Below are 25,303 nucleotides of genomic sequence, written 5' to 3'. Positions count from 1 at the left end.
AGGAAGGTATTTAATAACATTTCAGGGCATAGTCTCCACAATCACATTATGTGGTTTAGAATCTTGGCTATATTCTTTACTAGCTTTGTGACCTTTGGTAAACTTTCTCTGCCTCCATTTCTTCACCTGCAAAATGGGCTATAAATAATAGTAGTAATCCCTTAGGGCTATTTCAAGGATTAAATGAGAGAATATATATATACACGTAATGTACTTAGACCAGTGCATTTACATAGTAAACCCACAACAATATTAGATATTGTTATATTGTCTTCAATTTATTTATATTTGGGGCTAAAACATCTAGCGCAAAAATAAAATCATCTAGTCATATTTTCACACATGCCAGAGAGAGGTGGAGCTAGTAAGTGTCAGAAAGATCTCAACTCTCAAAATCTAATTGTATACATTAAGTAAAATAGCAGGATTGGAGCAATTAATGAAGACAAACGTTTTTTCTTTATGTCTTCTCTACTCCACCACCCACATCTATTATCCTTCTTTTGCCTTTTCTAGCATTCCTGTCTATCAAAATAGTCATTACCACCAGTACTTTTTTACTTGATCATTTTGTAGCACATCATGGTACTTGATCATTTTGTAGCATATCATGGGCAATAAGATCATAGGATGTAAACTTTTTTTTAAAGCCTATAAAATAAAAAACAGACTCTAAGGAAATATGAAAACACATTGAGACTCCATAAGGAAGCCATATAAGTCATTAATTATTCTTTCTGATATAATTTGAACATACCTCAATATTATGTTTATTGAACAACATCTCTTTTTTATTTTTAAATCTTAATGCTCCCTGATCATCTCATGGACTCTGAACTTAGATACAGTCAAGGCAAGGAAAAATAAGGCCAAGTGAGGACACAATTAAATCCAACCTGTGAAGTGACAGCACCATTTGACAGTGTCTGCAAATACTTGGTACATACAGAACAGACCCTGTATATTATTGCAAGAATAAAATATGCATAATTTATTCTTATATTAAAAAAAAAACTTACCCAAAAGCAAAATATCTTTATACATCATGGATCTCTTTGTAGCTCCAAGGAGTAAGTGCTCCCCTGCGTGAGCTCTCAACAGTGCCACCTTAATGAAAAATTCTAAGTTTAACAATTAATTATAATATATAATGATTAAAAGATGACATGAGTCTTGTTAACTTACAGTGTTCTTTAAGCCTGGGACTTTTGTTGTTGTTGTTTTAACAAACTATAGCATTCATAGATACACACCATCAGTAAACTTCCAGTTTTCTATGTAGCATGTCAACAGAATCAACTTTTCAAAAATTTTAAAACTATCTAGCAAGTCAATACAATAGCAGCAGAAAAAAAAAGCAGAAAGTTAACTGTTTGGAAGGGAAACAGAATCAAACAGACCAGAGTTCAAATCCCAGCATGGCCACTTACTACCTCTTTAACCTTGTGTAAGTTAACCTGTGTGTTTGGAACTTACTCATTTGTTTTCATCTATAATATGGGAGTAGAGATAAAAAAAAAAAAGCTCATCATGTACTCATGAGTACTAAATGATAAAACATATATAAAACTTAATCTCCTGCATGTAATAAACTAAATTAACAAAAGCAAAGCAAAGACTTGTTGTAAGGAAAAGATGGGAGGTCTGGGTTCTGTCACTTTCTAGATTGAACCCCTAACTCTTTGCAGTAAGCTCTCAACTAAGCTTCATTTGTACACTAGATTACCTGCTGGGTATCACCACTAGGAAGTATAGGAAGCATTACAAATTTAATACCTACCAACATAACACTTCTCCAGTATCTTTATCTAGTAAATGTCGCCGTAATCCGAAGTGCTTGTTCACATCAAAACAAGAGACTATTTTGAGCCCTCTCTAACTCTACAGTAAATTCTAGTGCTGCTTCTTAAAATACAAGCCAAAGTGATCCACTTCTTTTCATCTCCATTGCTACCACCCCAGTCCAGGCTGAAAACTCTTTTAATGATTTCTTATTGTCCCTAGACTAAAATCCAAACTCCGCAAACATGGCCTCGCAGGTGATGGGAAGAGTGACAGTGGGTCAGTGCTTTGCCTCCCAGCCCTCATGTCTCTGACTTCATCTTGCAGCACCCATTGTTCACATTGCTCCTGCCTGACTCAGAACCTTGGACATGCTGTTCCTGTATCTGGAGTGCTTTCTTCTGAGATTCTCCTGTGCTTGGCCCCTTGTCTTTCAGGGTCTCAGGTAATAACTTCTCTGGTCCTCAGTTTAAAGTCTCTCTTCTCATTTTATCCCCATTTTCCAACAACTCATTCTATTCCATTTTATAGCATTTTATAGAGCTTATCTCCACTTGGAATGAACTTTCTCATAATTTTTGCATTTTTAAGTTATCCACCTCTCTCAGAGTGTACATTTATGAGAATAGTGAAGAAATCTGTATTTTTACTGCTAAATACCCACACTTCCTAAAACTGAACAGTAATCCAATAAATATTCATTTGATGAATTTATTGAATGAATTTTACTGATTTAGGATTCAGTTTTAGAAACTGTAAAATGAATATGATAACACCTGTCACCGAGCTCCTGAGATAATTAAATCAAATTATGTAATTTATAGTGCAACTGAAAGCTAATTTCCCAGTGCCTTATTCATAACAGACATTTACAAATTTGTGGCTAATTAATAAATGTTATGCTGTTATTATTAAAGAATCAGTTGGCAAATTAAAACTGTTTCTCACTGGTTACTGGATTTTAATTTCCCAATTTTTAAATCATTGTATATATAAGTCAGCAATTTCTAAAGAAGAATGATAATAAAAATATAAAACTGATACATAACGTAACCTTACTTATATTGCTTGGGGTGAGACTGGTAGGTTTTAGCAATTTAGCATTATTCACTCTGGCATAACCTTCTGAGCCATGCTATCTTTATGATATGTCAATATTCATGACTCATACCAGGAAGGCAGTTACAGAGCCTTTTAAGAATTACTTCAGATTTCACTGTATTTTTTTTTTCCTGTCACTAGGTGAAATGCTCTCTTAAAAATAAATATACACTAGTTACGACACTTACCATTGTTAATTTAATGTGACAGAAAGGGAATTTTTCAAATTATTTTCATCTACAAAAAATTATACCCTACTTAGTAAGAACAACTCAAAATGAATCTGAAACCAAAATACTTATCTTTATAATACAATCAGGAAATTCAAGTTTCTAAGCACTTATTAAAATATTATAATGGACATATGATAAAATATGAAAATATAAGTATTAGTAAAAGATCATTCTATATTTCCTTCTATAATTTTATTTCTCTATAAATTTCTTATCATGCTTCTACAGACATTTTTTCTTTTTGCCAGAAACATAACTTTTATACAATAAATTCTAGGATAAAACTGACAGCATGAAAGGTAAAACTTTATGTTAATTGCATGAAGTACCCACCAAGACAACATCATAACCTGTGTGGTTTCTGTCTAGGAGTGACCTGGTATTTCTGAGGAGGTTTATATAGCACCTTCAGTAAACGCCAATACACAACATCCACCATTTGCTTCACAGACATTCACTCTTCTAATATTTTGTCTCACAATGATAGTTACATGCTATCTGCCTTTCTCCCTCACATAAGCCTTTTAAAATTCCAAAAGGGCAGAGGAGTGTTTTGTTCAGTTCTCGTCCAATCAATACATTTGCTACACCCCTAAAATAGAAGTCAAATAGTTGTGCCTCTTGATAGAAAAAGGTGGATGGGTAAGAAAACCCAATCCTTTCTCATAGTTTATCTTTTGTCAAATATAGTAATATAGCATATGCATTACAAATAAAATGGAAAGAACATAAACTTAGCAAAGTTCAAGAAGCATTTTTAAAGCACTTATAAATTTTTAAATGTATACCTGATCATCCAACGGTAATTCACAGAAGGCAGGAATGTATTTAGCCCATTCCACCAAGACTAGGAGCTGCTGTTTCATAGATTCGCAGACATCGCCAATACTTGCAATTTTCTTAACATTTATGTCAGTGCTTGACCCAGGGCTTGAGACTGAGATCTAGCATTAAGAAAAACATGGTATTATCGTTTAAAATCATAGATGGCCAACATTCCCCTTTTGTTTTTTGACTGTGACAAATAAAGACCATAGAAGTAGGCACTATTGTTGTTACAGTATCTTGACAAATACTAAACATTTTAAATTGAAAAATAAAATACTGATTTAAATTGAAAAATAAAATACCTATCAGTTTACAAGTTAATTTAAAACCATTTCATTTATATAGCGCCATCCTCTGGGAGCAGTATCTTATGTTAGTGGTCAAATCTGTACACTAAGTTTTACCCCAACTTTTGAGGAGTTTTACAATCAAAATGGCTATATAAATAGATAGATAGTATCCATATGTAATATGCTCTTTGATTTTATTTTGAATTAAAGGTGATATTTTCTTTAATTTGTGGAACTTTATGAAGAAAATGTTTTCATAAAGATTACCCAGTTGGGGAGACAAGAAGCAAGAACTGTTTGTCTCACTGCATTAAAAGGAAGCCCTTCAAAATTAAATTAAGAAACCAATGTGTGACTCAGCAATGCTGAAGGGCTTAACATATAATAATACACTTGTAAGATTACGTATAATTTTAGACAATATAAAAATATAAGCTAAATAAAGCTTTTCTGCTGAAAGAAAAAAGTCTAAAAGTTTTTATAAACTTATTTTTGAACATGCGTGTGAGTGTATCTTTATCTGTATTTGAATATTTTCTCATAGCTCCCCTTTAAGTCATTCTCTAAAAGCTTTATTGCCCATCAAGCAATATTCAAGTAATAATGATAAAGGTGATGTTAACCTCATCATATTACCCTTGTGTTATCAAAAATGAAAGTAGTTGCATTGACTCATTATAGGACCTGATTAACTACTTGGCAATTTTATAATCTACTTTATAATAGAAAAAAATTAACATTTCTAATAAGGTCAATGCTAAAATAAATTTGATTTAAGGATTTCTTTATGTGACACTAAATAATTTATTTTTATCTATATAACTAATGACTTATTTTTTTAACTGTAGAACTGTTATTGGATAAATTTAAAATAATAAAGTTTTCTTTCTTCTGTGTTTTCTGAATTCTGACTCTTCATTTAAATGTCTGTTTCCGAAGCAGGTCCCAATAATACAGAAGTCATTTCCAATGAAAGAAGCTCTGATAACAAATCTCAACCAAACTCCCCAAAAGTCGTGGTAGTGGGTTGTACAGATTCAATCAATAAAATAAAACACTGCCTACAGACCTTTGCGCTATTCATTATTTTGAATCAACCTTATAAGCAAGCTTTTTTAAAAACAATCTTAGACTGAAATTTATTTTATTTTTCCATTTAAAACTAATCTTGTTCAAGAATAGTCAAAATTAAGTCTGCAGTCCCACTCAAACTTTCAAGGTAAAACTCTTAAATGTGTGTAAATGTAACTTATTTTAGTAATGAGCACATTTGAATAAACTTATATTATTTTGGCGTGGTGTCTACATGGACATTCGATTTTATTAATTAGGGTTTGATGCTGGTGTGCCACAGGTACCTGGCGAGACCGAACTTCAGCTTGTGCCAGTGTGTTAATGGAGGGGATGTTGCTGCCATCAAATGTGCTTCTTCTGGTGCTTATTCTATCGCGTTCATTTTGTACAGCTAGAAGGAAAAAACACAGTATTTACTGAGCACTTCTCTTTACTGTATGTTAGGATATAGAGTTTGAGGAGTTTTTTTTAAGTGAAAAAATTGAGAAAGGGTCTTTCCAAAAGACGGTGGGAGAAAGATATTTTCATTCTGTACTACTCTCAAAAACAAGAATAGTCAGGCTTGTCACTAGAGCTCATAAAACATTGCTGTTTGAGACGTAATGACAGCATGCATGTTAGAAAGTGTTGGCTCAGCCAGTTCTGCCATGCTATATTTTTAATAGCGTGGTTTTCTACTCTCTGAAAGTTAATAAAACTGTAAGATAACTAGAGGAAGAGCATTGCCTATAAGATTGACCAGGTCAAAGATAAGAGTGTATTCACTATCAGAAAATGTGAGTCATAGATTTTGAAACTTCCATTTTCTTTTCTCTATAAAACACTAGCAAAAATGGAAAGTAAACTTATTTTAGTTACAATGACTTTAGGATTACAATATTATGATCTCTTATAAAACACTCTCCATGGGACAGTTTACCAACATTAATAAAGCAAAAGTTGTACTATGGAGCAGTCTCTCCTGAGAAAATTGAGGTTTGAATATCAGCATTTTGGAAAGACGAAGAAATCCTATATATTTTACAGGTTTCTAAGAGAGAGCTAGATCTGCTTCTTTACTTCAGAAAAAATAAATAATAATAATAACAATAATAATAATAATAATGTAGTTCCCCAAATCCCTTACTGAAAACTGCATTTTTAAATATAAGGAAGAGTGACAGGGAAAACATTAACTCACATGTTTACCATCTAGAGAATAAAATCACGCCAAGTGTGGCTCAAGCCTGTAATCCCAGCACTTTGGGAGGCCGAGGTAGGCAGATCACAAGGTCAGGAAATCGAGACCATCCTGGCTAACATGGTGAAACCCTGTCTCTACTAAAAATACAAAAAAATTAGCCGGGTGTGGTGGCCGGTGCCTACAGTCCCAGCTACTCAGGAGGCTGAGGCAGGAGAATGGCGTGAACCTGGGAGGCTAAGCTTGCAGTGAGCTGAGATCGCGCCACTGCACTCCAGCCTGGGAGACGGAGCGAGACCGTGTCTCCAAAAAAAAAAAAAAAAAAAAAAAAAAAAGGAGTGAGTTGTCTGTAAGTTGAAGTGAATCAGTAATATTTTATTTTAAAATCATACTTACTGGTAGCGTGCTCTTTTTGTTTTACAGAAATTGTTATTGATTTTTAACCTAAACTGACTCATTTGGAAATGCATATGCAGCGATAAAATATTAAGATGTTAGCTATGCTTTTATGAATTTAACTTACATGATTATTCTTTAGAAAAATGCTAAAAGATATCGTAAACATTTATAATCTTCTCACTGCTATCATTTTTGACATAAAACTATGTTTCTATTTGTTTCCACCTAATCTTGCTACTATGCTGTTAGTGTAAAAAAGACAAATATGTCAACTTTAAAACTCAGAATTACTTTCCAAACTATTTAAGAAAATTAACACGTTGTTTTATGAACAGAAGATAAAATTTACCTATTTTAAATCATAATTGTATTTCACAAATTGTAAAATTCATGAAGAAAATATAGGATTGTTATTTGCTTACACTTTTGTGGGGATAAACATGGGGTTCAAGTAGAAATGGAGGGAGGCAATTGATCAAGTAAATTAATCCTGTAAAGTGCCAAATAGAGCTTCCTATGAAATTAGAAATAAATCACTTTTTAAATAAGAAAGTGCTTCTCCTTTAATTTTGTGAACTTTGTTTTTTGTTGTCTTCAAGATTACCAACCTGAGCAAAACTAATGGTATTCCTGTATTCTTAAAATATTGAATGACAAAGAAAAAGCTAACTATGTTAAAGATGGGTTTGATATATTTTACACTTCTTTAGTATAGTGATTTCATTTGTTTTTTTAGTTTGTGAAATAGTTGTGAAAAACATCTCTTTGCATATGATAGGCATGACCAAACAGTAAAACTGACAAGTATAGAATTTTGTAGTTGTTACATGCTGTTAAATGTTTACAATGTGTTCAATACATTTGTTTCTAAATTAACCGTATTTAGAATGTAGGAGAATATAATCAGATTACTTAATATATGCAAGATGAAATTAGTACACACTAAAATAGCACATCTAGTCTATTGTCTCGGTCCCTCGATATAATATAAGCTTCCTGAAAGGGAAGATTATTTTGTCTACTATGTTCACTATTGAAGCTTCAGCACCTTGAACAGTGTTTGGAAAATTGCAGTGTTCAATAAGTATTTAGTAAATAAATGAACGCATGAAAAGTAGATGTTCAGTTAATGTTCATTAAAAGAAAAAAGACACTCATTTGTTACTGAGAACAAAAATAAATACATTTGCGTCAGGCGTGGTGACTCAAGTCTGTAATGACAGCACTTTCGGAGGCTGAACGGAGTGGATTACTTGAGGTCAGGAGTTCAAGACCAGCCTGGCCAACATGGTGAAACTCTGGTTCTACTAAAAATACAAAAATTAGCCAGGCGTGGTGATGCGCACCTGTAGTCCCAGCTACTAGGGAGTCTGAGGCAGGAGTATCACTTGAACCTGGTAGGTTGCAGTGAGCCAGGATCGTGCTGCTGCGCTCCAGCCTGGTTGACAGAGCGAGACTCCATCTCAAAAAAAAAAAAATGAAATCTGTAATTTCAACCCACTAACAGAATACTGGTGTACTATTTAGTCAATAATTTTGTTGCCTTGGACAATATAGTGGTGGAGAGAATGATATCCATAATCAGATAGTCACCAGATAAATACTGGCTACACCACTTAATAGCTATATGTCCTTAGACTAAATTCTTTAACTTGAGGAACCATAGATTCCTCCATATTACAGTGAGGAAAATTAGAACTCATGTAAAAAGGTTATAGTGACCAATGAGAATGTGTGCGTATGTTTATCACTTTTCATCAATAATGTTAATTATCATCACCATAATTATTACCTTCTTTTTTCATTCCCGCTCTAAAACACTTTCTTAATCGACAATATCTACATTGATTCCTTTTGTCCTTGTCAACAACACATTGCCGACTGAACCTGTAACATCAAAGATATATTAGTTTGAAAAAAATACATAGAAAACTATAATTTACAAAAAAAAAGCAAATAGACAAATGGATTTTAAATATGTGTTGTCACATTTGATTTGATAAAAAGAAGGTATAGGAACAATCAACTATGACCTTTCCAGTCTCACAATCAGCATGTGCGTGAAAACACGAGCCTCACCTCTCACTTAGTCTTTATAGTAAAATAAAACTGAATGACTATCTTCATTTTGGCTGCTGTGCGTAACCACTTCTATCATGAGTCATGAAAGCCAAACCTAGTTTTGAATATCTTTGGCATTCAAGTTTTTGTTGCTTATTGCTAAATGATTTCAGTATGAAGGAGGCTATTATCAGAACTTCATGGCCCTGCATTTTCATGCTTTTCTCTTTTTAAATATCCTTCTATTAATTTTAAGTGTACCCCACACCCCACTGAAGTTTACCCTACATGGCAAATTATACATCAAGAGGTAATTGAGGACAACATTGAGAGTATAGTCGGCATCATGGGGTAAGACTTCACACACATTATAATGGCTGCAAATGAAATAAAGAAAAAACAAGTGTTGGTGAGGATGTGGAAAAATTGGAACCCTCATACACTGCTGGTTAAAACGTTAAATGACACAGCTGCTTTGGAAGAAAGTTTAGCACTGTCTTTAAAAGCTAAACATAGAGTTATTCTGTAACCCAGCAATGCCATGCTAGGTCTGTATGCAGAGAAATGAAACATATGTACACATAAAAACTTGTTCATAAATGTCCACAGCAGCATTATTCATCATCGCCCAGAAGTGGAGAATATACAAGAGTCTATCAACCGATAATAGAAAAACAAAATGTGGCATGCCTGCACAGTGGAATATTATTATTTGTCAGTAAATAGGAATGAAGTACAGATAAATGCTACAACATGGATAAACCTTGGCAGCCTATTCTATTCTAAACAAAAGAAGTAAGACAAAAGAGATCACACATCATATGATTTTGTTTATACAAAATGTCCTGAAAAGGCAAATTTGTAGAAACAGAAAGTAGATTCCTAGTTACCTCATATTGTTGGGGAAGGAGTTGGGAGGACATGGGGGAGTAACTACTAAAGGTTTCTTTATAAAGTGATAAAAAATGGTCAAATTTGACTGTAGTGATTGTTGCACCACTCTGGATAAACTAAAAAACTGACTTGTGTACTTAACCAAACAAACAAACAAATAAAAAGAGTACAGTCTCTGAAATTAAATCTAAGCTTGGTTCTACCGTTGACTCTCAGCAGAACTTGGGGGTGTTAAGTAACTTTAGTTTACAATTGTAAAATAAAGAGAAGGACTTGCCCAAAAGGCTGTTGTGTGAAAGCACTTCAAATAGTTAGGGGTAAATATTAAGCATACAGTAAACACAAACACTTCTTCAAAACTCTGGCACAAAATTATCCATACATCTGGATATGTACCTGTTTATTTGTAGTTGATGATAAATGATAAGAATAAAGATATACATCTTGTGAAATGTATTTCTTCTAAAAACTATCAGTGTCCACTTAAAATCTAATGAGAAACGAAGCCTATAATCAAATTGAGCTAGAAGAGAAATGTGCTTTCAGAGTGAGGAACAAAGCATTGCTCATTTGGGAACAAATGGCTGATGAGACTCAGGAGAGAGGACCAGATTGACAAAAATACAAGGAGAATGCATTCAATTAACATTAAATTAATAATAAAAATTGAATAAACATATTATTTAGCACCTACAACATACAAGATCCTGGTGTAAGGATTAAACAGATTAATGCTACTTGTCTCCTCCACTCAAAGAAATTACAATCTAACAGAGTATGCATACAAATTGTACATAAGGTGAAAAACATAACATGAAAAGTGTCGAAACAGCAATTAAAAGTGCTTTTGAAGCAAAGCCCAACATCAGTGTGATGAAGCAGTTAGAGTAGAAATATAATTTTGGCATCTAAGGAAATAGATACATTTGAGACCAGCACAACCTGAGCTTCAGAAAGTCTCCATGCCCCTAAACTTGCATCAATATACTAACCATTTTCCAAATGAAAAATCATCACATTTGCTGAATACTAACATATGTAAAGAAAGCTAGGTTGGCAGTAACATTCCTAATAGGAAGGTGCAGGAGTTAAACTGTATCTGTTGTTAGAATATTTTTTAAACCTCTAAAAGCTGCTCTGAGAGCATCCCTTTTCCACTCTTCCCATACAGAAAGGACAGAAGTACTGATAGCCTTTGCGATTCTCTGATTCTCAAAAGTTGTTGGATTTAGTTGTTTGGATCACCGTTACACACACACACACATACACACCCATACACACAGGTATTTCAATTTTAACAGAGCAGATGACTCCAGAAGGTATGGTTTACAGGTTATTCTGTATTTGTTTTAGTTTAGAAGCATTCGTACAAAAATATTTTTGATGAAGGAAATTGATCTACCTTTTACCTTTAGAGTTTTAATGTAAATAAAAGCAAAACTCATCTAAATACACTTTTTTTGTTTACCTAGAAAGTTTTATTTTTTTATTATTTATTATTTATTTTTTTGTTATACTTTATGTTCTAGGGTACATGTGCACAACGTGCACGTTTGTTACATATGTATACATGTGCCATGCTGGTGTGCTGCATATATTTATTCTTCATTTACATTAGGTATATCTCCTAATGCTATCACTTCCCCCTACCCCCACCCCACAACAGGCCCCGGTGTGTGATGTTCCCCTTCCTGTGTCCAAGTGATCTCATTGTTCAATTCTCACCTATGAGTGAGAACATGCAGTGTTTGGTTTTCTGTTCTTGTGATAGTTTGCTGAGAATGATGGTTTCCAGCTGTATCCATGTCCCTACGAAGGACACAAATTCATCCTTTTTTATGGCTGCATAGTATTCCATGGTGTGTATGACCTATAAAGTTTTTAAAGTGGGCATTTTGTATTTTCTTAACCTGCTTCAAACTATCTTGGAAAAATTAAAGAATTATCAGAGAACTAGATAGATATTTGGAGAGTTATATATTAACTTGTGTTGTACCCTACGAAATCACATGGCAAGACTTTGAGAGGGTTAACCTCTTCCCAAATGTCTGATCTGTTCTTAAAAGGATGTAATTCTACACATACCTTTTATTGACAGAACAAATATAGTTTTTTTTGTTGTTGTTAAATGTAACCAGTTTTGTTAATAGCCTATATTCAATCTAAATGTAATCTGCTTTAAAGGACAGTCATACATATGAATCAATATGCAATATGTATACTTAAATCATGTTATTATGTTGACTAGGTGTTCATCTAAAAACAAAAGAAAAAAAAACAAGAAAGCAGCCTACTGGAAATGAGTGACAAATATAATATAGTTAAAGAAGCTTCTGACAAAACATTTAAATTTAATGACAAAAAATATGGCATGAGAAATATATTTTAAATTTTAGGACTGAAAATTAAATTTTACTCATTGATATCAACAAACTACCAAAATATCTTCACTTTTATAATTGTTTTTAGACCTAGGATGTAATGGCACTTAAAAAATCAACATGAAGAAAAATATTCATATTGAAAAATCTTTTAAATGCAGGTTTTAAAATGTTTAGAGGTATATGAACATGTGATAAAACAATAAAGAAACACAAGGAAAAGATAACATGAAATTACAATGGTAGTTACGTCTAGGAGACAAAGGAGAAAAAGTGCCAGAGGAGGTGTCCATTAAAGGTTTCAACTATATTGGTCTAAGCTGGGTGGTAGGTAGGTGGATTTTTTATATACCTTCTATAAGTCTAAAATGTTTCATAAAAAGAACCACCTATGTGAATACATCCTTATACATACCCACACGTTCTGACTTGTACCGCAGTTTAGAGATTGTATTTATAGACTTACAGATACACGAAAACTCTGAATTTTCTTCTCTTACTTTTTCCGTGCCAAACTGAAACACCTGTAAAGATAACTTGACTAAAAGGACATTTAAAGTACCTGCAAGAATAAACGTGACTCTTACGAATGCTGCGTCTGAAGAAACCCTTGCACCCATCACAGCTCGATGCCCCATAGTGTTTTCCTGTTGCTCTGTCCCCACAGATGGCACACAGACAGTTGACACCGTTGTCTGTGGTGTTCATACTTGTCTCTGGGGCAGAATTATCTGTGAATAAAAAAGGAAGATTACAGTTACAGTTAGTACTATTTCCTGATTAAATTGTCCTGCTAATTATTTAGAGGCTCAAACAGTCCGTTCGTTGGCTTCCTGGAGACCCCACACCAGTGCTTTCCTTTTAAGCCCCGCTGGCGGCTTCCGCTCCAACCTCTCCTTTCTTATTTCTGATCATTTAACTTTGGGACACCATAGGGCTTAGTTCTCCAACTCTGCTCTTTCCCAAGGGAGGTTTATCAGTTCCATGACAATAAATATTAGCTGTAGGATGAATAATTCCAATATTTTATCTCTCTAGCCCCGATGTCTCCCATGAGCATCAGCCTGAAATGCCCAAGCACCTGCTGAAGAACTTCATTATGAAATCTAATCAGAATTGTAAATTAACGTATCAAAAACAAAACACTTTCATTTTTCCGCTAGAACTTGTTCTTCTTTCCTTCAGTCTCCCCTATATCAGTCAATGGTTCCATCCAGTTTCCCAGGGCCAATAATCTGTGAGTCTTTAATGTATTCTCTCTTTATCTTTTATAACCAATCCCTTGGTAAGTCCATATTTACAATACTTTTTATTTATTTATTTATTTATTTATTTATTTATTTAATTTTTTGAGACTGAGTTTCCCCTGTTGCTCAGACTGGAGTGTAGTGGGGCGATCTCGGCTCACTGCAACCTCTGTCTCCCAGGTTCAAATGATTCCCACGCCTCAGCCTCCCAAGTAGCTGAGATTACAGGCGTGTGCCACCATGCCAGGACAATTTTAGTAGAGATGGTGTTTCATCATATTGGCCAGGCTTTTCTTGAACCCCTGCCCTCAGGTGGTCTGCCCACCTCAACCTCCCAAAGTGCTGAGATTACAGGTGTGAGCTACCGCGTCCGGCTTGAAATACATATTTAATCCACAACTTTTCACCACGGACATCCTTATTCAATCAACCATCATCTTTCCTTTAGATTATGGCAACAGTCCGCTATCTAAATTCTTTCCTTCCATTCTTGCTGCCCTACTGTTTGTTACCCCAAAGCCACCTAAGTGATATTGCTATAAGTAATTCATATAATGTCACCCTCTGCATCCAACCCTGCCGTAACTAGATACAGAATAAAGTCTAGGCATCTTCCCACAGCCTGTAAACCCTGCATGTCAAACTCCCCTACAACTCCCCCAAATCTCTGATCCCAGTATCTGGTACCACTTTTCATCCAGTTCACTATTCTCCAGCAATACCTTCTTGTTTTGTTTTTTGTTTTTTTTTCCTGTCATTGAAGGCTACTCTCATCTCAGAACTTGTTCACCTGCTCTTCTTTCTGTCTGGAAGGAAAGTTCTTCCCTAAACCTTTCTTTGAGCTAGCTACAAGGTTTCTGTTAAAGTTTCACCTTTTGTGTGAAACCTTCTCTGAACACACATTTAAAAATGTCACCTCCCATCTATCCTTCAAGTAGAATCTAGACCCCTGCTTATTTTAAGTATTATTATTATTTTTTGAGTCAGGGTCTTGCTTTGTCACCCAGGCTGGAGTGCAGTGGTGAAATCCTAGCTCACTGCAGCCTGGACTTCCTGAGTTCAAGCAATCTTCCCACCTCAGCCTCCCGAGTAGTTGGGGCTACAGGAGTACACCACCACATCCAGCTAGTTTTTAATTTTTTTATTGTAGAGACAAGGTCTCACTATGTTGCCCAGGTTGGTCTTAAACTCTTGGGCTCAAGTGATCCTCCTGCCTCAGCCTCCCAAAGTGCTGGGACTACAGGTATAAGCCACCACACCTGGCCTTAGTTTTTTTAAATGGTCTTAGCTTTTTATATAACTTTATTGGTGAAAAGTATATTCAGCATTGGTCTGCTCATTTATTACCCATCTTTACACACAGAATATAAGCCCCATGATGGTAGAGAATTTATCTGTCTTATTTAGTCCTCTGTTTTCCAGTATTTAGGATTATGCCCAGGATATAGTGGGTCATCTAATACACAATTCTGAAGGAAGAATTATTTTTAAAATGTAGATATTTATAATAAAATAAACATTTCTTAAATGAGTTAATATTGTGGATTACATCTTTAAAAATCAATATGCATTCAAAAGATATTAAATATGTAATATAGTAAAACTTTATTACAAAATTTTATATTGACAACTGATTATTGTATAAAAGGATAAAACTAAAGGGTGTCATGTCCTGATTACATTTTGTAACTTACATATGTTCTACTTACTAATATTTCAGTGGAGACAAATATTGTCATATGTAATTTCATGAAGTAGAAAAAAAATTTTAATGAGAATATGCTTAGGGTTAGTCATGTGACATTATAGGATTAAAATGCTAAACATTTTCCTTTTGGTAACATTAAAAAAACAGATACTAACAAAATGAAAGTTAGAACTGTTTGGAATTTATTGTATTCTGAGAGACTATATAGAAATATGAAAAGTTCCACTCTTGCTTCAAGTTTAGTGTCATACTTACATGTTGCTGACAGTCTTATTACAAACAAGTTACACCACACTTTGGATATAGCCATACGAATTCGTTATTTCAGTATATTCGTTAAACATAGTAAATAAGTGTTATGATTATGGTAAATATGTCCCTACCACTTCTTAATCATGAGTGTTTTTTAAAGTCATGATTCTGATGAAATACTCTATGAAATATCTCTAATCAAGTCTAAATATAAAGACACAAAACAGTGACTTCCTGAAAGTTGTACTACAGGTTTATTTTAACTATATTTGAGCTAAATTTTCAGAATTCACCTTTTGACTATTTTTTTAAATCCCCATTAATACGGAACTGCTTATTAAAAATAGAACCAGAACACCAGTCATACAAATTATATAATACAGTAGAATAGTAAGATATCCTCAGTATAAGATATATTCTCAATCTTGCATTAAACACACACACACACACATTTTCCAAAGTATACATAATTACTTGATCTTAGGAGTTCTAACAGTGATAACATATTTTAAACAAGATTTTTTACTAGGTATTAAGTCTAAATTCAAAGTCGATAGTAAACTGTATTACATAAAGACACAAACCCTAAACAACTCATGTCTTATTTAAAGTTAAAATATTACAGTAATTAAATACCAACAGCTTTGTGTGGCTAAACATTAGCCTGTCAAGTGAGGTTATAATGCAAGCCTTATTCCCTTTCATATTTGCATTCAATGCAAAAACCTGATAGTAATTTTAAATGCAGTTTCTCATCAGTACCAATTGAGAACTGGAAATATAATGAAAAGAGCAGACAATCAGTGAAACTCCCTAATGTTCTACGGAAACTTTGTTCCACAAGTCATTTTATATATTTCATAGAAAATATACTTTCACAGCCAATCTGCCAATATTACTTATTACTATGATTTACAGCAAATAAAATAACAGCTAAAACTAATCTTTTTACCTCTCTAACTGACCCCTGACAGAATTCTGACATTACTTTATTACGTAAAACCGGGCTTTCTTACCTCTAACACAAAGTAGCCACAACATTATTAACTTAAATTTTGTAATGAAGTGCAAAAGCTCAGATTTGTGGCCTTAAAAGCAAGCCCTAAACTCTCCAGCAAAAAAAAACAAAAAAAAAAAAAACCAAACAAAACATTGAGCCACCACTTTTGGAAGCTCAGTCTACCTTCTCCAATTATACTTACTTTTCTTTACATCTATAAACAGATGATAACTTACCATTTGAATTATATAGAATCTGCATAGTTTCAAACTCCAAAGTTGTATAAGTTGGGTCCAGAACTTCACTGTAATTTGCCATGTCCATGTCCAGTATTGGTTCTGATACCCTCATCATTGATTTAGAAACGCATATACAAGTGGCACCACAAGCCCAGAGTGTGTGGTGAGTGTTTTGATGTGTTTTGCTTTCAGTCTGTGAGTGATAATCCAAAGTTAACTGTAACTGAGTGACTTAAGAGCTGCAGTGGGAGGGGCTGTAAAACTGTAACCTTCTTCGGCAGGCCATATTCTGCTTATTTCTTCTTTTATGGCATACGAAAGCAATTCCTTGTGATAATCTTGGAATGCTTCATGGTGTAGCCTTATCTGAAGTGCTTAGTGGACTAACATGATTTCCTAAATTGACTTCCAGCAGACAATAAATGAGATCATTAAGAGAAGGATTAAAAATAGAAAAGAAAATCTCATAGGTTTTAAACTGTAATAATAATGTGAGGTATCCCATTTAAGGTGTTGAAATCACATACCTCTCATATTCTGAAAAGTGGGACCGACTTTACTGTTGTAAATTTGGTAAATCAAGTCTGTAAGTTAACATCTCACATAAACACTTTAGAATTTCAAGTTTTCTTTTTTCTTTTTTTTTTTTTTTGAGACGGAGTCTCGCTCTGTCGCCCAGGCTGGAGTGCAGTGGCCGGATCTCAGCTCACTGCAAGCTCCGCCTCCCGGGTTCACGCCATTCTCCTGCCTCAGCCTCCCGAGCAGGGGGACTACAGGCGCCCGCCACCTCGCCCGGCTAGTTTTTTGTATTTTTTAGTAGAGACGGGGTTTCACCATGTTTGCCAGGGTGGTCTTGATCTCCTGACCTTGTGATCCGCCCTTCTCGGCCTCCCAAAGTGCTGGGATTACAGGCTTGAGCCACCGCGCCCGGCCTTCAAGTTTTCTTAAATGTGCAATAAAGCTACCTTTATTTTGGAGTAAAGCAAATTTTGTAATTTGAAATGTGAGGAGTTACGACATACCCTGAGAGCTCCCTAGGCATAACCCTAAAATAGCCTTTAATTATATTCTCTTTAATTATCTATTTATGGGCCTGTGTCCCAACTATGTCAGTAAACTTCCCAAGGGCAGAACCAGTACAGCTGCTAGTACATGGGAGGCATTTAAAACATTGTTACATGTATAATGTTTCATTTGTTTTGAATTTTGATGTCATTAAATTGAAATAAAATTATCCCTAACGTGTAAATCTACATATTCCTATCATCAACCCTCATCTATATAGCATAGTATATCTTCTGTGTGTATATTTGACAAGGAACTTCTAGGGTGTAGGGAATATTTAGACAATAGTACTCAATCAATATATTTTACTTCTGAGTATATGTTTATTGATTCTATTTTCCAAGAAAGAATTTGAGCCCCATTTACATTATAAATTCAGAATGTCCTTTTCTGCATTTGTTAAAGATTGCAGCAAAGTAATATTTCTTAACCAATTTATTAGCACCATAAACCTTAAGAATACTCTGTCTTAGAAACTACTGTACTTTTCACCTGGGAAGGCTGGCCTCTTAAAGACTCTAAACCATGTGACAAACTGTAAAAAAAATAGCCTAGAGTCAATTTAGCAGCCAGATTCACTAAATCAAACAGTGATGATTGGAATAGTCCTCTTGCCCTCATATTCTGTATACTCTTCATTGTGAGGAATATTTTGAAATAAACTTTCTTTTTTGACTGACTTTCTTTAATGAAGACTAGACATAGGTTATTCAGCTTTTAGAGAAGTAGACAGAAGTGGTTTTTATTCTATGAATTTTATTTGAGTGAAGTTGTCCTTATTTTAAATGAGTTAACAAACATTTGTTTTCTATAGGAACCAAAGGGATGAATTGTGTAGAGCCCACAAACTTTCTAATCTATGAAATAATTAACCAATACAGAGGGTTGTCACTGATGGGAGTGTCCCAACAGAAGAAAAAATAAAAAAGAAAAAGACAGGAAAAGCTCATTTATACATCTGGAAAACACTAAAAGAAATATGGCTGTAGCTCAGGAGAACAATGCTGTCATAGTTTCATCCTTCTACCCTAGTCTGTTCCCACGGCTGACAGTACCAGACCCAGGCATTCGACTCTAAGGTGAAAGGGGCTACAGATGGATCTCAGCACAGATCTTCAAGTAGCAATTAGCAACTAATCAGAGCTGGCATTCAAGAAGAAACCTGTGCCCCATTCTTGTTAGTTTATGTTATTTTCTTCATTTCGTAGAGTAAGAACTCAAAAATTTCCAGAAGATATGGTAGATTTGAATAGCAAGCTTATCTCCTCAAATGGGTAATCTTTGTAATGATATTCAGATGTAGAAACACCCATGGAATTCAGCCAGCCTCAGCCTAACAAAACAAGGGGTTTCTTTAGCTTTTCTCTGAAGGAGAGTACAAAGTACAGTGGAAGCCCTCTTTTCTTAAATTCTAGGACTCATAATTTACCCAACTGATTAAGCAAATAAAATAACTAAAACAGAAAGTCAAGAAAAGGTATATCCTTACTTGATCTTATTTTACATAGGGGGATATGGATGCTACCGTTTGTAAAACCAAGACCTTTTTATTAAGTAAGAATGCACTGATTGGGGTTCTTTACTAAATTTTTTGTTCATAAGTCTCACACATTGCCTTTGATTTCTAGTTTTTTAAATTTTTTTTATGGAGAAAAATGTTAAAGCCACTCACAAGGAAATCCAAAGCAAAAATTCTAGAAGGCTTCTAGAATTTTAGTTTTTCAAAATATTGTCTATAATTTAGTCAATTTGCTTTTATCTTCTTCCATGGTATTTCCCTTGGTTTTTATAGTGGAGAAAAAAAAAAAAAAGTCTTTTAGCCAGGCACAGTGGCTCACGCCTATAATCCCAGCACTTTGGGAGGCCAAGGCGGGTAGATTGCTTAAGCCCAGGAGTTTGAGACCAGCCTCGACAACATGGCAGAACCCTATCTCTACTAAAAATACAAAAAAACTAGACGGGCGTGGTGGCGTGTGCCTATAATCCCAGCTACTTGGGAGGCTAAGGTAGGAGAATCGTTTGAACCTGGGAGGTGGAGGTTGCAGTGAGCCAAGATCATGCCACTGCACTCCAGCCAGGGTGACAGAACAAGACTTTGTTTCAAAAAGATAAAATAAAAGCCTTTTAATGCTCATATTGCATTAGATTGCACAATTTTTAACGAAATTGTGAAATGAAATAGCAAGAACAAATGGCAATCATACACTAGGTAACAAATCCAAATGACTCTTGATAAGTGTATAAAGTTGGTAAGATGTGCCTACCCTGAAAACTAATTAGTATGATTTACAAAGGACATTGAGAACTTGAGTTAATCCCAGGTTTTGGCTACATGGAGATTAGAGGCTGTCTTATATTTATTTTAACTTGAGATCACTTGCATTTATAAATTAACTTATATTCCTCTTTATAACCAATCTTCCTCTCTACTTCTAAAACTAGTTCAGCTACATTCAGAATATTTTTATTTATTTAAAGAGGAGAAGGGGAGAATGAAGAAGGAGGATGAGAAAGAAAAAAGTCACAGAAAAACAATTTAAGTTACAGTTAATTTTAGGTTTTCAGTTATGCATCATAATCAAAACACACAGCATACTCTTAATCCTGATTCTTTGTGTTTCCCATTCATTTGTGATTGTGGTGTTTTCATTACTCAATAAACATGTCTGTGGAACAATTGAACAAAATGAAATTATTAAATTAAGTTGCATAAACCTTAGATACTTGAAACAGTTATGGTGAATATATAACTGTTCACATTAAAATTTAGTCATTTTCAGCAAAGGAACTGATGAATATTATCCAAGCAGCCTTTCATGATGGCTTCATCAAGTACTTTACACGGGTAAGTTCATTAAGGGTACATTAGATTAAGAGCTTAAGTAGTTAAAAATAAAACTGTATTAATTTTATGCCTAGGTGATAGTAGAAGAAAATTATCCTTAAATAAATAAGGCCTATGTTATTAAACCCTACATTCAACAGAAATTTGTGAGTGCTTTTAAGTTTACTTCTAAAGATTAAATTGGGAAACACATAATTTATACATAGTAATACATAAAACAGTAATTTATAATAAATAGCACACATTTTCTAAAGTTATATAAATTTAATCTATATCAAAAAATATAAATCTATGATAAACTATGAACTACTGAAATCTCAAAACATGAAATCTCACGTTTTGTAGGCTGAAATGTGCCATCGTAGCTCTAGTCAGGTCAAACACTCCAAAGAGAATGACAACATTATTTGTAGATAAAAGGTTAATTTTAAATAGCATAACTAATGATCTTGAAAAGTGTTTCTTTCAAGCAATAGTTCTCTAAACTGGCATGTGAAATATTTAAATTTCTTTAAAGAAACATAACAAGCAGTGAAAACAGCATAGTGTTTAAAGAAGACAACTCAATTCACTATTGATTCTTCAAGATAATAGCAGAAGCATTTCTATCTTATCTGCAAGACGATTAAGCCATTTAAATTGCTCCATAACTTATATTTGATTTAATCATTCTTTCACCACGTGATAGAAAGCAAGCTAATAAGATGAAGGTTATTTTCATAAAATCAGTTTCATGAAAATAATTTGGAATGCTAATACCAGTATAGAAACATTTTATTGTAAAATAGAGTTAACGAAATGTGTTTTTTTAAACTTATTTCTTTGAGATTTTTTCACTAGCAAAAGTGCTACATATCGATCTCCAAAGCACATCTATAGTTCTTGTTGTTTTCATATTCTACTTTTCAAGCATGAAGATTACACAAATGTGGTCACTAAAAGCAAAATGAAGAAAAATAACAAATCTAAAATCAACCAGTGTATTTTTCAGAGTAAGCAGGAAACCATTAAGTGAAGAACTCTACCCAACAAAAATGACTTTTTAACTCAAAGCAAAGCCACCTTTTGTTTCTCAAAAAGGATCTCAATTAAAAAAAACAATCATCATATTTCCTTGCTGCCACTGTCCTAATCTAACCATTCTTCCTCATTTGAAATAGAAATCTTGTATTTTCTTCTTCCTAATTTTGATGGGAGAAAATAAGTAAATTCACAATTACAACAAACAAAGATGGGTATTTTAATATTTAAGGCAAGTCACTACTATTTACATACAAATAAGTTTGAAATTGTCTCATGATGGGATTCTATTTCCAAAGACCTTTATAAATTTTTTTCCTAAAGCCCAGATTATGTGTACTTTTTAGATAAATAAAAATTTTTTTTAATCTTTTTCCTTTGTTGTTCAGTTTAGACCTATGCAATCTCATTAACTTATTAACACATTTAAACCGAAGCTGTTATAACATGCAAAAATTCTAATTTTGATATTATTTTTGAAACATGTTACTGTCCTCAATTTGTTGAAAATTTTTTAAATTTAAACTGAACTTCTATAGTTTTGCTTACATGGTTTTATAATACTAATATAGCTTTACTTATAGTTTTATATATAATAAAATTCTATAGCTCATTTCTCAATTCACATTCATTTTCAATTCACAAAATGTAGTCCAAAGAACCAATTTTAAATCTTTATTACATCATTACTAAAAAATGCCATTTGATAGTAAAATCTAAAGAAAGTTGACAGAGATACATAAGCACATTGTGAAATAGCTGAATTTGTTTAGAAAGATCCTACTATATTCTTTCTAGTATTTATGATTTTCCTGAACTATTTATATTTATTTTATTTGCACATTAATACACTATGTTATTTAAAACTAGTTATACAAATAAATGTAAAATCCAAAACTAAGGAAGAGTAAAAACTATCATTATTAAATCAGTTACTGCTAGGATAGACAAAATGAGGTTTGCACAGCTCACAGCTAAATGTAACCAAGAAAATGCTCTGAGTAATAAAAGCTTAGAGGTGATATAAGAAATCTGCATATATTAAACCTACCTTCAAGGTCAACTGCCTTGTGATTCAAAGCAGACTCTCCTTTTCAGAAGATAAGGAGCTGATTAGCACTAAATTATTAACTGGAATATAGATTATACTGGTAAGGAAACTAAAGTATGAATATAAGGAACATGTTAGGATTTGCCAGTCACTATTTCTGCATTTCCTTTTTACAGTGGGTATTATCATTGTTGCTACTGCAAACTCAGCAAAGCTAGTCAGAATATTTAAGATTGTAGTGGCATTTTGAAACCAAAGCTGCTGCATTATGCAAAATGACGGGAAGGAAGTTATCAGTTTGGGCCAGAACCTATTGCAAATATGTTCTGAAGAGGTATAATGTTTAAGAAAAATAGCAGCAGTTTCACTACGCTGAGTGCAATTTAGACTTCAACATTTTAATGAACTATAATGTACTATAATGAACATACACTTTAGCATCTGGAAGCCAGAGAAATAAATAAATAAGTATATAAATAAGAGTTAGTTTTTCCATATAAAATACAATATAGATTACATGTTCAGTCAAGTAGTCAAGAACTGCTCAAAATTCCTCTTTAAAGCTTTCTTAGATACATATGGAGAACAATATTTTAATGTGATATTTGATTGGGATAAAAGTAAACAATATTTGCATCTCCATTTAATAGAGGTAGGTATATAACTGGCTCAACTGAAATGTTGAATATTTCACCTCCTTTTTGATAAATGTGTTTTTAGAAAAATAGTATTGGTTGGTTTCTCAAAAATACCATAAGGAACTTTTTTCTTTTTTTGGTTCAAGGATATAGGACATAATTAAAATAATATTAATAGCAAACATATGAATATAATATGAACTAAGCATAATAGGTAAAGTGGTGGCTTTTGTAACACAATCTACACAATCTATTATCACTCTCAAGTAAGAAACCTGGAATTGCTTAATGCCAACTTGTATATTAGGCCAATGATTCAAAAATTCTGGTGCACATTACAATTATCTGGAGAACTTTTGGAGGCCTCCAAGGTTCAAGTTGCATCAGACATGAATTAAATCAGAAAGTCTGGAGGTAGAAGCTGGTATCAGTGCTTTAAAAACTCTTTAGGTGATTCCAATGTGCAGCAAAATCTGAGAACCACTGTTTTAAGATGCAAGTTCTATGAAGGCAAAGACCTTCTATTTTCTATTTACTATTATGTCTGCAGTGCCTAGAACACTGTGTGTCATACAGGAAATGCTCCACAAATACTTATTGAAAGTGTGAATAAAATACATATGCAAATAATAAACTTTGAAGTGTATAGCATTTACACTGAGGATATGAGTACATTTTATGTGTCAAATGCTTTTCTAGTGACTGGATATTTCTACATGAAAAAATAGAGAAAATCCTTGCCCTCATGGAGCTTATAATCAAGTAATCATGATAAAATAATGATCATGATGATAATGATGATGATTTATATCTGTATAAAGAGGCAAATAGCTGAACCATTATTTTTCTACAAGATCCATGAAGCTGGATTGAGAAATAGAGTTAATATCCTATACATTTAGACTTCTGCAACAGAACAAATTCATTGGTTTACAGCTAGATAGAGATGCAACACTGATACTGTCTGACTCTTGAATGCCTGTCTTAATTTGCACGGTAGTTTAGTCATGGGTATTTCAGTGGGAAGTTGCAAAATACACATGTAGGATTACTAGCCTAGGGCTAGTTTAAATAGGAAGAAAAGCTTATTCCATTTTAAATGCAGTCTCCTGTATACGATTGCATATCTACCTCATGATACCAATGCTGACTTTCCAGAGCACAAAGAACATTCTTCTTTTGCCCCATTCACTTCCACTCCAGGCTTAAATATAAGAGGTAATGTTTGGGGAGCATGATTCAATGTGGTATAAAAAACAAGCACTGGAATAGAAGGTGCCCACATAAATATAATTTTAAAAATATACCAAAACTCAACATTGAACATGGTTCTAAATGGTGACATATTAAGATCATTTCCCTTAGTCTAGAAATACTACAAAAGTATGCACTCTTACCAGTACTAATCACTATTATTTTCTTATGTTCTAGCATTTACAATAGGGAAAGAAAAAAATAATGGTATAAATCTTGGAAAATGATATGAAAATAACATTTTAGAAAATAACCAACCAGAAATGAAAACAATAATTAAGATTCAATTTCTTATATGTAACATCTAGTATATAAAAATAACTCTTCTCTCAAAATAACATACGCAGTTCCAAGTACAAAGACAGCTACAGGAGGAATTTATTTATTTATTTTTGATGAGGTAGAGGGGTTTTAGATGTTATGACTTCAAACTCATGTTAAAGAATAAAATTTTAAAAATAGCCAAAAGTTATAAATGAAAGAATAGCGAAGATGATCTTATCTGATATGCAAACATAGTATAAAGCCATTATAATAAAAACAGAATAGTTGTGTTTAGGAATAAATAGAACAGGAGATAAAAGAGACATTCCAATTTATTTGGTGTATATGGCAAATTAATACAGTTGTCTTTTAGAATCCATATGAGGCAGTTTCAGTAACCCTGTGGATACCAAAATCCTCAGATGCTCATTTTGTATAAAATAGCATAGTATTTGCATATAATCTATGCACATCCTTTTGTATACTTTAAATTATCT

The 25,303-nt window shown here is 33.4% G+C and overlaps 1 protein-coding gene across 3 annotated transcripts in view; it reads right to left on the bottom strand.

Moving 5' to 3' along the window:
- Positions 1–25,303, bottom strand: part of HNF4G (hepatocyte nuclear factor 4 gamma) — a 167,724-nt gene that overhangs the window by 10,558 nt on the left and 131,863 nt on the right. For 2 of the 3 annotated variants that reach the window (XM_030937775.1, XM_010388050.2), the window contains 5 exons: positions 12,786–12,954; positions 8,680–8,774; positions 5,593–5,699; positions 3,905–4,060; positions 1,020–1,107 (listed from right to left, as the gene is read on the bottom strand). In XM_030937775.1, the coding sequence (XP_030793635.1) occupies positions 1,020–1,107; positions 3,905–4,060; positions 5,593–5,699; positions 8,680–8,774; positions 12,786–12,931 (592 nt within the window). In that variant the 5' untranslated portion in view covers positions 12,932–12,954. Of the gene's footprint in view, positions 1–1,019; positions 1,108–3,904; positions 4,061–5,592; positions 5,700–8,679; positions 8,775–12,785; positions 12,955–16,666; positions 16,873–25,303 lie in introns of those variants that run through there. The other variant, XM_010388043.2, reaches the window with a different exon arrangement.

Source organism: Rhinopithecus roxellana, chromosome 9 (assembly GCF_007565055.1).
Source record: "Rhinopithecus roxellana isolate Shanxi Qingling chromosome 9, ASM756505v1, whole genome shotgun sequence".
Lineage (NCBI taxonomy): Eukaryota > Metazoa > Chordata > Mammalia > Primates > Cercopithecidae > Rhinopithecus > Rhinopithecus roxellana.
The sequence above is the reverse complement of the archived record's forward strand: the minus strand, read 5'-3'. Positions and strand labels throughout refer to the sequence as shown.